The sequence below is a fragment of the Zygotorulaspora mrakii genome, chromosome 2 (assembly GCF_013402915.1).
Source record: "Zygotorulaspora mrakii chromosome 2, complete sequence".
In the NCBI taxonomy this organism is placed as follows: Eukaryota; Fungi; Ascomycota; class Saccharomycetes; order Saccharomycetales; family Saccharomycetaceae; genus Zygotorulaspora; species Zygotorulaspora mrakii.
This window is the reverse complement of record NC_050720.1, coordinates 1,004,401-1,017,273: the sequence shown is the minus strand read 5'-3', so window position 1 is coordinate 1,017,273 and position 12,873 is coordinate 1,004,401. Positions and strand designations below refer to the sequence as shown.

The window sequence follows — 12,873 nt, the reverse complement described above, 5'->3', positions numbered from 1 at the left end:
TTAAGCTATAGCTTATTTAGTATCAACTTTGCGGTTACTTGGTCTTGTTTATTTGAATACTTTGCAATCTCGCTAATTTTTGAGAGAGACAGGTTCCGAAGCTCTTTTTTCTCGTTCAACAGTGATGTTATTTTTGCAATGAAGCACCAACCCTTCAGATATAACTCACTTATTTCAACACTTCTCAAGGCGTTGTTTAAGGCCATTTGTAACGTGCTATTCACCTTAGCCTGGAGTTTATCTACACGATTGGCTTTATAGTACAATGCCTCAGCCAATTGTGCAAACGCCACATAGTTGAAGGGAAGCAAAATAACAACTTCTTCGTAGCAATAAGACGCACTTTCAAACTGTCCTAATTCCATATATGTATTACCTAGCATCCACCATATTTCAGAATCTAAAGGAAACTTTTCGCTTAGCTCCAGAAGCTGGCTCAGTAACCATTCATTGTTGTGGGCTGGTGCTTTTATCGCGATTAATCTTTTTTGGAGTAATACGTAACTCACTGAGTCCGTATCATATTCCAGCTTTTCGTTTAGCATCTTCTCGATATATTCAATGGCAATTTGATCCCCATCATTTATCTGTAGCAGAGTGGCCTTCATGGCATATAGCTTGGGAGAGTCTTCTCCAAATCTATCTCTGAGAGTGTTGTACAGAACCTGCGCATCCACATCCTTACTCAAATAAACGTCTATGTAGAAAAGCATTTCCATTAATCCAAGGTGTGCTGAATTAGAAAGTCCTGGATCGCCAGATCCCATGTAAAACTTCAATTCATCATGTAGTCGCCTGAGATATTCTCCTTCAAACTGAGTATATGACATTGTTTCCCTTAATGACAGGAATCTCTCCCTGATAGCAGCCAAGTTAGCCATTTTATATGCTTTGGAGTAAAAAAGTTTTGAGATAGCCTCTGGAAGTACTTAATTGGGCGGTGGATGAACAATCAGGCACCCTATTTTAGTTCACTCTATTACTATTCTTTTATTTGATAGTTCATTTAAACCCTTTATCACATACAACGGTCTGAAAATTTTTTAGCACCATCGCTTAAGGCTTGACTATATTGAATGGAATAGGCACGTCAAGTCTAAAATACTCATCAGCGCTAGCTACAAGAGTCATCAAGCACACTTTGAAGTGGTGAAGTTGTGTTTTAATCTGCAGAACCTATTAGAAACGTAGATTGTTAATTGCAATAATTTTTTTTACAAGATGTCAGTCAATATTTGCAGAGATAATAATGATCCTTTTTATAGATACAAGATGCCTCTTATCCAAGCCAAAGTTGAAGGTAGAGGTAATGGTATCAAGACGGCAGTGCTGAACGTTGCAGATATTGGCCGCTCTTTGAACAGACCAACCCCCTACATTGTTAAATACTTTGGGTTTGAATTGGGTGCCCAAACATCTATATCTGTGGATAAAGATCGTTATTTGGTTAATGGTGTTCACGAGCCTGCAAAGTTACAAGACGTTTTGGACGGGTTTATTAACAGGTTTGTTCTTTGTGGCTACTGTAAGAACCCTGAAACCGTGATTATTGTTACAAAGGATGGTGATCTAGTCAGAGATTGTAAAGCATGTGGTAGAAGAACTCCGATGGATCTTAGACATAAGTTATCATCTTTCATTTTGAAGAATCCGCCAGACTCTATGAATGGATCCAAAAAGACCAAAAAGGCAGCTACTGCCTCCGCAAACATTCGTGGTGGTGGTGTCTCCATCAGTGATATTGCTCAAGGAAAGTCACAGACATCAAATGGTGCAAATGGTAGCAGTGATGGTATTCCTCAGGTGGAAGATGATGATGATGACGAACTAGCTCGTCAAATTAATGCCGCAGCCTCCACCTTGCAAAAGATCGAGATGAAAGATGATGAATGGGCCGTTGATATGTCCGAAGAGGCAATTAGACAACGTGCTAAAGAACTGCAAGCAAATATCGATGCTGCTAATGGGGAAATGACTAAATTAGAGGAATTCGGTGAATGGATTCTGAAGGAAAAGGAAATTGAGATGCCGACGGATGTTGAGATTTATAAAAAGGCTGCAGACTTCGATATTCTGAAGGACCCAAAAATTGCATGTGTTCTTGCTCAATCTATGTTCGATAAAGATATCGTAGAAGAAATTTCTGAACATTCTGCATTCTTAGCCAAAGTATTCGTATCAGCGGAATACGAGAAGGAATTTTTGGGTGGTCTAGAGAGGTTTTTAGGAATTGAACACACTGCCTTAATTCCATCCCTCCCAAAAATCTTGGTTCAGTTATACAATAATGATGTCATCTCTGAAGAAGAAATAATCACCTTTGGTTCTAAATGCTCGAAGAAATATGTTCCAAAAGATATATCGAAAAAAGTTCGCAGAGCTGCAAAGTCTTTCATTGATTGGTTAAAAAATGCTGAAAGTGATGAAGAAGACGAAAGTGACGATGACGAATAATTTTAGCATACTTAGATTTAGCACATAATTATAAGATATCCCTCCCCCCTCTATATCATGTTATTTTGAGTGTTGACATATTTTTCTAGCGAAAAAAAAGATGTGGCATACAAAGTGGAAAACTCTACCATCATGTCACCAGTAACTATTACAAGACAAACACATCATCTTGAGGATGGTGGACTGTTCGACAAAGTCCTCAGTTTTTTGAATATGCGATTCAGGCCATTTCGACATTCCGGCAGGCCAGCTGGCTAAAATGTTCTGAAAGGTGTAATATACTCTCCAAGATCTAGACGTGCTGATTTGGACCGAAAGAATTTCATCTTGACACTATTGCACGTTATATTACATGACTTTTTGCTTGCCGGACCGCAAACGAGAATTAATCTGTCTATATTTTTTCCGTCGCCCATCTCTTATATTATTCGGGATCTTTTATGAAAAGGTGCTTGACGTACACAAGACAATCAGGAACGAATCAAAAACTGACTGAAGGTGTGAGATTTTGATGTATGCTAATCAGCTTTTAGATGATGAAGTAATATCTTCAATGTTCAATCTAGAGACTCGACTAAAAAGCTTCAAGAATACATTTGTACTGGAGGGGAAGAAATATCGATGGCGTTATACCGTTATACCCTACGAAGCCATGGCAAGAGCAGGGTTTTTCTACTATCCAATAAGGCACAAAGACAGTGGGGAACTTCATAAAGATGCAGTTGGATGCATTTTCTGCAAAACTTGTACTTACAATTTTGGTGATTGCAGATCGAAGAGAAAAGACACCGTGGAAACAATGATAAGTGTCATTCAGCAACATCTTACCACGGGATGTGCAACATGTCTTTTGAGCCGATTGAAGCTTTTTACCCTAACCGATTTCGCAGAGGAGAAACCTCCTAGAGAAGGAGAGAACTGCGATTTCTTTAAGGATCCCTTGAGCGAAATAATGATAGATCTTAGAAAATTCACTTTCATGGGCAATTGGCCCTACAGCACTGGTACTTTGTCACCAGATAATATGGCAAAAGCAGGATTAATACGTTATGACAGTTCCTATACTGGATTTGAAGAAGTTGTCGAAAGTAATGTGAGGGATGCATCGCTTTGCATATTCTGCAAGAAAGTTATAAACTCCTGGCAAGTGGATGATGATCCATTATGGGAACATTACAAGAGCTGCAATGGTGGACAATGTTATTTTTTCCAAATGTTGCAAGATAGTCCTGCTTATAATGAAATTTTGGATAACCTACGCATCCGTTATGCAGCTTTAGAAACGAACAAACTTTCTCCGCCGAAGGCGTGTAGTTCTTCAACTGAACAGACGCCTATGGATTTTAAAAGTACATTAGGTATAGCGAGCACACTAGGTGAACGGGAAGAAACAAACACGGAATTAGATATTGTAAAAACTGGTAATGACATGGAAGCATCGAAATCCACAGCCGCCTCGCCGAAGAGAAAAAAGAGAAAGTTAAAAGCTTCGCATACCGAAACGTTTTCGGAAAGAAATAATGAAGAAGAACTAGATGACAATCATGCAAATGAAGAGTTAGTAATCAAGTTCAAGGAGCATATAGAAAGAGCAAAAGATGTAGGTAGAAAAAATAAAATATTGGACGATAGTAAAGACGAATTTAGCTTTAGTATCGATGGCCACAGTACATTTGAGATACCAACGGCTTCAGCAGGATTTCGGGCCAGGGCCCATCAAGGCTCCAAAACTGTACTTGAGAATATTGAAGATCATTCGATATCGGATTCACAATCCAATAATGCATTGGCAGGCCAGAGGGCGTTTGAGTTGAATGGAAGCCTCGATATATTACCAATGGACGTTAGTTTAAGTTCAAATACATCTTCCCTAGATACTGGTGAATCCACTCCTATTCATAGCCCAAAGTCAGGAATTAAAGAGGGATCTCCACCTACCACTCATAACCTTAGGCATATCCGAAAGTTTAAAGTCTGCTAAGTTAACACTTAAACATCAGGAGTCTCTCGGGACTCGAAGCGAATCCAGAAGTGACCCCAAAGGGTTCACATCACCTTTTCAAGGAGGATTGACAGCTGAAAGAGCTGCTATTGATAACATTCCAAATTTTGACAGGCCTTACAGTTCATATGAGGAGCCTATAGACGTATCTGAACTAGACGTCGATGAGGAGCAGCAAAAGCGTGAGTATTCAGTAATTACCAAAATTGAATCCCAGACACCTGCTTTGCATGGAAATGAAACAATCACATCTTCTAAAAGCACAACCAAAATTATACCGCAGGCGGACCAACTAGACGATGATCCGAATTTTGATGAATCAGGTGAAGACAAAAAACTAATCAGAGACTACTTGCATGAGTTACTAGTATATATTAATAGGAATGACGCCACATTAGCAGTTGACAAAAACGGGGATCTTTCGTTTTTCATCAACAAGATGCCCTGCAATGAATTGGATTTGTCATTTGCAAATTGGTTGGCAAGAAGGCTAGAAGCTGTCAGTCATGAATTTCGCGAAGAGACGGAGCGGAAGTTAGAAACATTAAGACTCCAATTTGAAAGCATGCGCGAGCTAATATTATCAGTAGAAGATGATCAAAAACTCATATTGATGGCAAAAAAGTTTGGAATTACGTAGAATAATAGAATTTATGGACATATCTGGTTTTATGTAACGATCTGCTTAATCCCAGATAGTGATATATTATCCCCACTGGTGGTAAAAATGTATAATGCAATCTGTAGGTTAAATGTTTCTGCCACTTTCAAGACTCTTCTAACACCGTATCGTCTTCCGGAGTTTCTGCGCGATCTTCAGTATTATCGTTATTATTAGTACCTGGAAGGTCTTGTAGTCCGTTCGCTCCCAAGGCTGTTTGGCCCCGTAATCCAAATTGAATTATTCGCATCTGATCTGGCGAAATTTGAATTCGGTCACCAAATTGCTGCCATAAATTAGGGTCATTTGTCTCACCATTTTCATGCCATGATGTTCGTTGCTGTGCAAGCAAAATTTCTCTCTGCCTTGTTAATAAGGTGATGCTATCCTTCAGATATAGTCTTAGAACTACCGTTGAAAGCTTGTATTTCTTGAGAAGATCGACAAACTTTTCAATGAACATCAGTCTCCATATTGAATAGCCATTAATATCCGAGCTATTTTCCGAGGCATAAACGCGATCTTGTATTTGGGATGTCTGCCTATTGAGTTCAACCATTTGCATATATATTTGAGCCATTTCGTGAAGTAAAAAGCCAGTGAATTGAAACTGAACACGTGCTAAGCTGGCAACGTTTACTTCAAAGTCGTTTACCCTATCATCAACTTCATGTAATTTTCTGACTATGTAGCACAACTCTTTGTTGAAAAATGGATTTGCGCCGGGGGCAACAATAGAATCCATATCATCGTATTCTTCTTCAAAAGGATCTTCACAAAACTTTCTATCGACCATAGACACCAGTCGATCTATCTCCTCCATAGTCATGCGAGTATTTACTGAAGTTTTTTCGTACCAACTAAAAACGTTGTCTAATCGATCAAAGTCAATATTCTGGAACAGAAAATCATTATTTACACCGTTAATCTGGCTTAGACCTGTCGCAGCTAATATTGCAGCTGTATCTTGGTTGAGTTCTCTCGTTATTCTATTAATACCTTCTTCCATATCCTCATTCTCATGTAACATGCTCTTAGACGCAATATATTTCGTTAAAATTTCGCGAAGGTCAGTTTGCGGTCCACTTGTAGGTGTTGTTAGACTCATCAAATAATGACGAAGTTTGTGCACTCCTTTACCGGAAAATACACAGAATATTTGCCGCTGATTCTCACTAAAATCGGAGGGAGCTAGCCTGCAGAATGCAGTGATATCTGGTCTCAAAAATGATGGTACTGCCGTTAATGATAAATGAGACAGCCTTGGACATGCCATTAATAGTTCATATATGGGGTAGATGGTTAAATTTGAGCAATAGGATAAATGAACCCTCTCTAAACTATCATTCCTTCCACGTAAAGATATCATGTTTAACAGGCCCTCATCAGTCATTTGCGAACACTTGACTAGACCAATTCTCTTAAGTTTAGTGAGATCTGATAATTCATAAAGCGTTCTATTGGTTAAATTAGTACAGCAGGCAAAGTCCACATACTGGATTCTTGGACAAGATTGCACCAGTACCCTTACACCTTGGTCACTAATATTAAAACAATGTCCAAAATGGACAGTTTGCAAATTTTTCCCCAGTTTAGCAAGATGGTGTAATGAATCGTCTGTTATTCTGCTACATTTACCCAAAAATACGTTTCTCAATTTTGGAGCAAGTGAAACTACCCTCTCAATAGTCTTATCTGTAATGTTTTCGCAACCAGATAAATCCAGTAACCTTAAAGAAGGCAGCAAACTTACAGTTTTTACTAGATCCACAAAGAGCTTATCGGACACGTTCGTATTATGAGTAATTCGGAATTCTCGCAACTGACTCAACTTCGAGAATAACTTCAATAGACTGTGATCATGAACATTTGGAGTCAATGTAATATCAACTTCTACTAACATGGGACATTTTTCCGCGAAAAGATCAACAATTTCATCATTCATATTATTGTTGGCCGTAATTTTGACTCGTTTCAACATTGGTGCATGAGTAATAAAATTTTTCAAAGCCCTTGGTGTAACGTTTTTGGCTTGCGGGACATAAAAACCTTGAACACGAGGGCAATTTTCGGCCAATGTATCAAATATGTCATCAGAAATCTCCTTTATACCCGTTATATCGACACTTTGTAAAAATTTACATCCTTTCAAGACTTCTGATATGGATTTACTTGTAATATGTTTACAAAAGACAAGTGTCAGTCTCTCCAAGTTTTTGCAGCCCACAAAATGGTATAGTTCTTCATCATGCATGTGATCACCCACGAACGAAAAATTAAGTCTCTTAATCATTGATCTATATCCAAAGACAGTCTGTTGAGAAGAGATACTCATGGTTCTCATAAATAAATCGAGTGGTAATTTCTTATTGATGTGAGGTCTGTAATATAGAATTTTCACTATTATGTGGGCCCAAAGCTTACACACAGTCAATAAGCTTCCAATATCTGATTTATGACTAAGTTTTTCTAACACTAAATGCAAAATTTCTGATGGAAGATGGTTTAAGGGAAACACAGCATTTTTGAAATTCGGCTTTTTGGTAAACTGCGTTGCTGCTAATAAATTGGTCATGAGAAGTTTTGAACAAGACGATAATTCTTGCAATCCTTCTGAGACAGAAACTTCATTTGGATCTAAGGACTCGATCCAATGCTGAAAAAAGTCCGTTGGGTTCTGCATTTCTCTGCCTTCCACTCTTGCCTGACAATACTCATTCATAGCCTTTCTATACTCCTCTACTACTGTCAAAAATTTCATACGTAGACGTTGTAATTCCATCGTTTCCGTTTCGATGGCCCGAAGTCTTATCCTTTGCAGCTTATTCAAAAAATTAATCGCTTGAGGAGAATCAGCTAATTGCATTTTCTCAAGCTTGCTGTTGTCAATCCCTATTTCACCCAAAATCCCATTTCGTCTTTTTTCTATCACCGTTAGGTAAGCCTGTACCTTCTGCTGTAAAGTTATTTGAAAAGTTTGAAGCTTCCTTAAATCCTCTGCCTGTAGATCTAAAATACCTGGAATGCCATCCAACATGTCCACGTCTCGTTCTGCTATTTCTTCAGCACCAGATGTTTCGTTCGCGGCAGCAAGTTGTGAATTACTTTCCGCATCCTCAAACTCGATCGGTAGCGAATTCGTGATATTTTGCGGTTCACTCTGAAAACTTATTTCGATACCATGTCCTTGTGAGCGTGTGTTGGTTCTTCTAGTATTTGATCTGAATATATCTCTCAAAACATTCTCATTCTGTGTTATTCTGGAAACCCGCTGACGGTGTGCATGCGAAAGTGACTCACGTCCCTGAAGCGTTAGGGAATCTCTTGATGGCAAAGCACTCGTGAACCAAGAAGCGGGAAGGCCAGCTGGCACATTATTTGAGGTTTCATTCCCTCGATTGCTTGCCATTGTACCCCTCTTTTCAAGTTGAATATGATTTAACGCTTCTTCGGATTTGAAAGAGGCAAATAGGGCTGTCAGTTTAAGCACCGTTCCACAATACTGTCGTAAGACAAGCTCGATTCACCCTGGCAATCGTCTCAATTACGTTGCCTTGCTTCCTTGTTTATTATGTAACACTGTCTATTGTGTCACGTTAATAGATGTTGTAGCCTTGGAACCTATATTTACGGCCGTTCCGATGCATACCCTCACTATCTGATCACTACTAGCAAGAAGGTTAAAACAAGCTTTTGTGAATATCACTTATAACGTAATGTTTTCTTAACAGGAGACATCGACGGAAAATGTGGCCTTTTTGTCTAGTTTGATAGGTAATAGAGCAACAGTTATATTCCTGTAACTACGAAGGATCATGTTTGTCATGATGATGTTGTTGTTTTCTATTTTATGTGTTTCTTGACAACATTACGCGTGCCCTTGATCTTACACTATCCTTGAAATAAGCTAAGCTTTTCAAACCGCAAAAATTATTTATATAATTTACAATAATCTATTATTTTGAGAATAGTCAATATATCATGGGCAGAACAGATTTTCAGCTACATTATTAAATGACTACCATTTTCCATTGGATGAAGTTATCAGTGCTAACCGTGCATGTTATGGGGCATCTCTTGGCTCGTGTTACTTTTAACTGGATATATTAAATTAGTTGTATTGTTTTGGTTCGTTAGACTCAATTGTGGCAATGACAGATGAGTGTTGTTGTTCAATGTCAGTGAGTCGAATTGGTTGGAGAGTTCGTCACTATTCACAGGATAACCATTCGAATGGTAATTAGGGAACATCCCAGGATAATTCATATAACTTGTGGCACTGGGATTCCACCCTGTATTATTAGTATTGATATTGGTATTAGTTGCAGAGCTTGATGTATGAGTGGAACCTTGGCCAGATGTTGTTGGAGCTAAATTGTTGTGTCTTGATCCACTGCTTCTGACACTTGAAACGGACAATCCACGCAAATGGTTCCCGTCTTGATTAAACACCTGTGATATGCTTGAACGATGTTTGCCTTGTCCAGTTTGAGACGATGCGTTTGCAGGCATCAGTCCAACTTCCTCCATTAAACGCCTATGCTGCTGTGATGGTGTTGCATCCAACAACACCTGGCGAACTTTCTTGAAAACGTTTGTTTTTACGTCACCTTCCAAGGATGACATTGTTAATACTTTATAAATGAACGTAGGCCCATAATTGGTATCACATAAGATTTGGTGCAATGCTTGAACTGGCTCGTCTGATGCCACGTCACCAAAGATTCCTTTGAGAATATCGTTCCTCACCGAGTCATCACCTCTATAATTGAGGACCTTGAGTACAGTTAGTGAAGCTAATCTGTGACGGCACAGTTCCACAATATGGCTCGATAGCTTTGGAGCTAGAATAGAATGTCTGTGGGTCAGGGTACATGTATCAAGGAACCAACTTACCAATAAGGTACCGTTGCTATTTGTTGCCAAATATTCAGCGTACTGGACTATCATTGCACTTATGACCAAAGCTTGCTCCGTGGTGATTATATCATGAGCTTCGAGGCATGCTCTGACTGCACGAGCACCATATCTATTTTGAGCAATTATCCAGAAATTGGCAATTATACTTTCAAATATGAAACTATTCCATGGGAATCCGAACTTTAAAACGCACTGAATAACATAGTTGCCAAATTGATCATTGAATAAAGGAGTACAATGGTTTTCGACACCTTTTGTAACAAGCATTATTTGCCTCGGAGTTCGCGCCATGCTGATCATTTTCTGACATGCCCATGTACCATTTTTGTGTACACCCATCGACGTTAAAAATTTACTCGTCTTCCTTAACATAATGTCCTTAATAATATCAGAGGAATGCATAAATAACTTTTGAACAATTGTATTTCCCAAGTAATCGGAACTCAACTCTGGTAACTCATCTAACATCGCCATGGCTAATTGCTCAATTTCCAAATCTGACAGTAAATTTGCATCAATATTCTTCCTCAATTCCCTTAACTTCGGGGCGCCGAAGTCTCTTGCTGGTATTGGATCAGGTAAAGGACCAAAATTGTTGGTCTCAGCAGTACCCTTATGTTTCAAAGCATTATTTATAACATGTGCTGTTTGACTCTGATCGTAGGTTTCTCCAAATAGATCAAGGGTTGCACATACTGCTTTTTCTTGCTCTTTAAAACATGGTGGAGGCAGTGGAAAGGGGCATTGCTCTTTCTCATTCGGTGAGACATGCGTAAGTGAGTAACTGAGATTTTGTGACATATGAAGTGGCTGATGCTGTTGCTCCTGTTGCTGTGGTTGTTGTTGTTGTTGTTGCTGATGCTGTTGCTGGTTAAACACTGGTAGAGCTATATTACCTTGCTGATGAAAGCTTACAGTACCATTAAATAGCTGTTCTTGAAGAAGCGGCTGTTGCATGATTTCCGCTTCGTTGATAGGTGAAACAACTAGATTTGGGGCCTGCGGATGCATGGGTAGAACTTTTGCGAATGAAACCGTGCTTGGAGCTCCAATAACAGAAACTTCTTTGCCCTGAAGAGCTTCATATGCTCGAATGGCACTTTCTGTAGATTCAAATTCAACTAACGCCATATTCAAACAGCTTAAAGTCCTGGCAGAGATCACAGTCCCATATTTGGAACATAAGGTCGCCAAGGAAGCACTCGTCAAGTTGATTGTATTCAGTAATTGAGGTTGTTGCTGTTGCAAAGAGAAGACGTTAGAAATAGATATAGTATTAGTTGGCAGCAAATTTGAAATTTGATTAATTGGTTGAACAGCCGGATCTGTTGTTACCCAATTAATTGATCTTGGATCGACATCATCTTCAATCAAAGGTATATCCTGTGAGGAATGTGGTGCCGGCTGGGAAAGGGTATATGTAGAAGTTGCTCGTGACCTTGCAGGCTGCTCGTAAAGGGAAGCATCAGTATATATGCTAGAAGCATTTGAATGTGATCTTGATCTGTTGTTTATATTATTGTTATGGGACCACATAGATCCCGGGATAGTCAAATTCTTTCCATTCGTATTGCTTGGATGACCACTCAAAATACCATTATTACTCATAGCTGTCACAGATGCAGTATTATTGTTTGAAATTGGAATTTTTGCTGTTGTCGGAGCAGTACTTGCTGACATCATAGTATCAAAATACGCCGTATTAGTTGAATATTCATGCAAGGGGCTAGTGCTAGTCATATTATTAGAGTTCACAGTATTACCACTAAACTGTTGAAAAATGTGCTGCTGTAATGGATCACTCGGGCTTTGATTTGTTGACCAAATAGCACTTGAGGATGTTGCATTGGGTGCCGTTGATGACATCGAAGTGATCTGAGAGGTCACCGTGTTATTTCTTGTTCTGGATATTTTATTTGATGCATTCTGACCAAAAGTATAGGAATCATTCGAAGTTCTAGGGGCATTCATTAAGTAACTGGAGTCTGGAAAATAAACCAATTTATCCATTTCCTGTGGTGGCGTTAGATTCCCTGTGCCATCTAGTGACACAGAAGCAAATGATGGCATATAACTCTTGTTCTTAGCAGGCGTCGTATGAGGGTTTTTGGCTCCTACGGTTGATTCGACATTAGTTGAGTTCGTGATTCCCTCGCCACCTTTGATTTGCGAAGACGTCTTCTTTGAATGGTGCAATTTAGCACTGATTGAAGGCAACAGATTACTCAAAGTATTGGAGAACTTTCCTGCACGAGCTCTGTAAGAACCCAATTTTTGAGGCTGCTGCTGATCCAGCTGCGAGCCATTGCCACCCTCAGAGACACTCATGTAATCCTCCTCGTAGATAGGTATGGTGATTCCGGGATCAATTATCTCTGGTATGTTCGACAGTACGCCGCCGTTGCTGCTGTTATTCACTCCGTTAGCCACACTGTCATCTCTCTCATCAGATGCAATTTTCCTGTCTGACATTTTCGCCTCACAGTAGTGTCTCGGAGACCAGTGCACCTGTATGCTCTATGCTCTTGTTTCCAACCGCCAAAGACAATATACTATAAACAAAGCTATACTTGTCAGCAAACCAAATGCTGTGGTATGTTTCGCGAACTGAAGGCTGAACGATTACTAGTTGTGAGGAGTTAAACTATGTGAGTTCAAGGAATACTTTCTTTGTCAAAAACCCCGAAGCAGTCAAGGAATTCGTATTTCAGAAGGTAGCCAAAATATCTGTCTTGCTCAAATTATTTCACTTTTCTCCTGTCCTTCTACAGTTCCAATGCACAACGTTTCCCCCTATACTTCGAGATCTTTCTTTTATGCTCTGTCTACGTGTAGA

The 12,873-nt window shown here is 39.3% G+C and overlaps 5 protein-coding genes across 5 annotated transcripts; 2 read left to right on the top strand and 3 right to left on the bottom strand.

The window, feature by feature from the left end:
• Positions 1–5: 5 nt before the first annotated feature.
• Positions 6–881, bottom strand: EMC2 (Emc2p; the record flags this gene model as incomplete). The annotated part of the gene is made up of 1 exon (XM_037287309.1): positions 6–881. One exon carries the CDS (start codon positions 879–881, stop codon positions 6–8), a length of 876 nt encoding a protein of 291 aa, XP_037143204.1.
• Positions 882–1,221: 340 nt separating this feature from the next.
• On the top strand, positions 1,222–2,454 carry TIF5 (translation initiation factor eIF5; the record flags this gene model as incomplete). The annotated part of the gene is made up of 1 exon (XM_037287308.1): positions 1,222–2,454. The coding sequence occupies one exon, from the start codon at positions 1,222–1,224 to the stop codon at positions 2,452–2,454; it is 1,233 nt and encodes a 410-aa protein (XP_037143203.1).
• A 511-nt stretch (positions 2,455–2,965) lies between these two features.
• BIR1 (survivin) lies at positions 2,966–5,096 on the top strand (the record flags this gene model as incomplete). Its single annotated transcript, XM_037287307.1, is given in 2 exon segments — positions 2,966–4,405; positions 4,407–5,096. Coding segments are annotated over 2 exon segments (2,130 nt in total).
• A 127-nt stretch (positions 5,097–5,223) lies between these two features.
• Positions 5,224–8,526, bottom strand: GRR1 (SCF ubiquitin ligase complex subunit GRR1; the record flags this gene model as incomplete). The annotated part of the gene is made up of 1 exon (XM_037287306.1): positions 5,224–8,526. One exon carries the CDS (start codon positions 8,524–8,526, stop codon positions 5,224–5,226), a length of 3,303 nt encoding a protein of 1,100 aa, XP_037143201.1.
• A 641-nt stretch (positions 8,527–9,167) lies between these two features.
• JSN1 (Jsn1p) lies at positions 9,168–12,509 on the bottom strand (the record flags this gene model as incomplete). The annotated part of the gene is made up of 1 exon (XM_037287305.1): positions 9,168–12,509. One exon carries the CDS (start codon positions 12,507–12,509, stop codon positions 9,168–9,170), a length of 3,342 nt encoding a protein of 1,113 aa, XP_037143200.1.
• Positions 12,510–12,873: the final 364 nt, after the last annotated feature.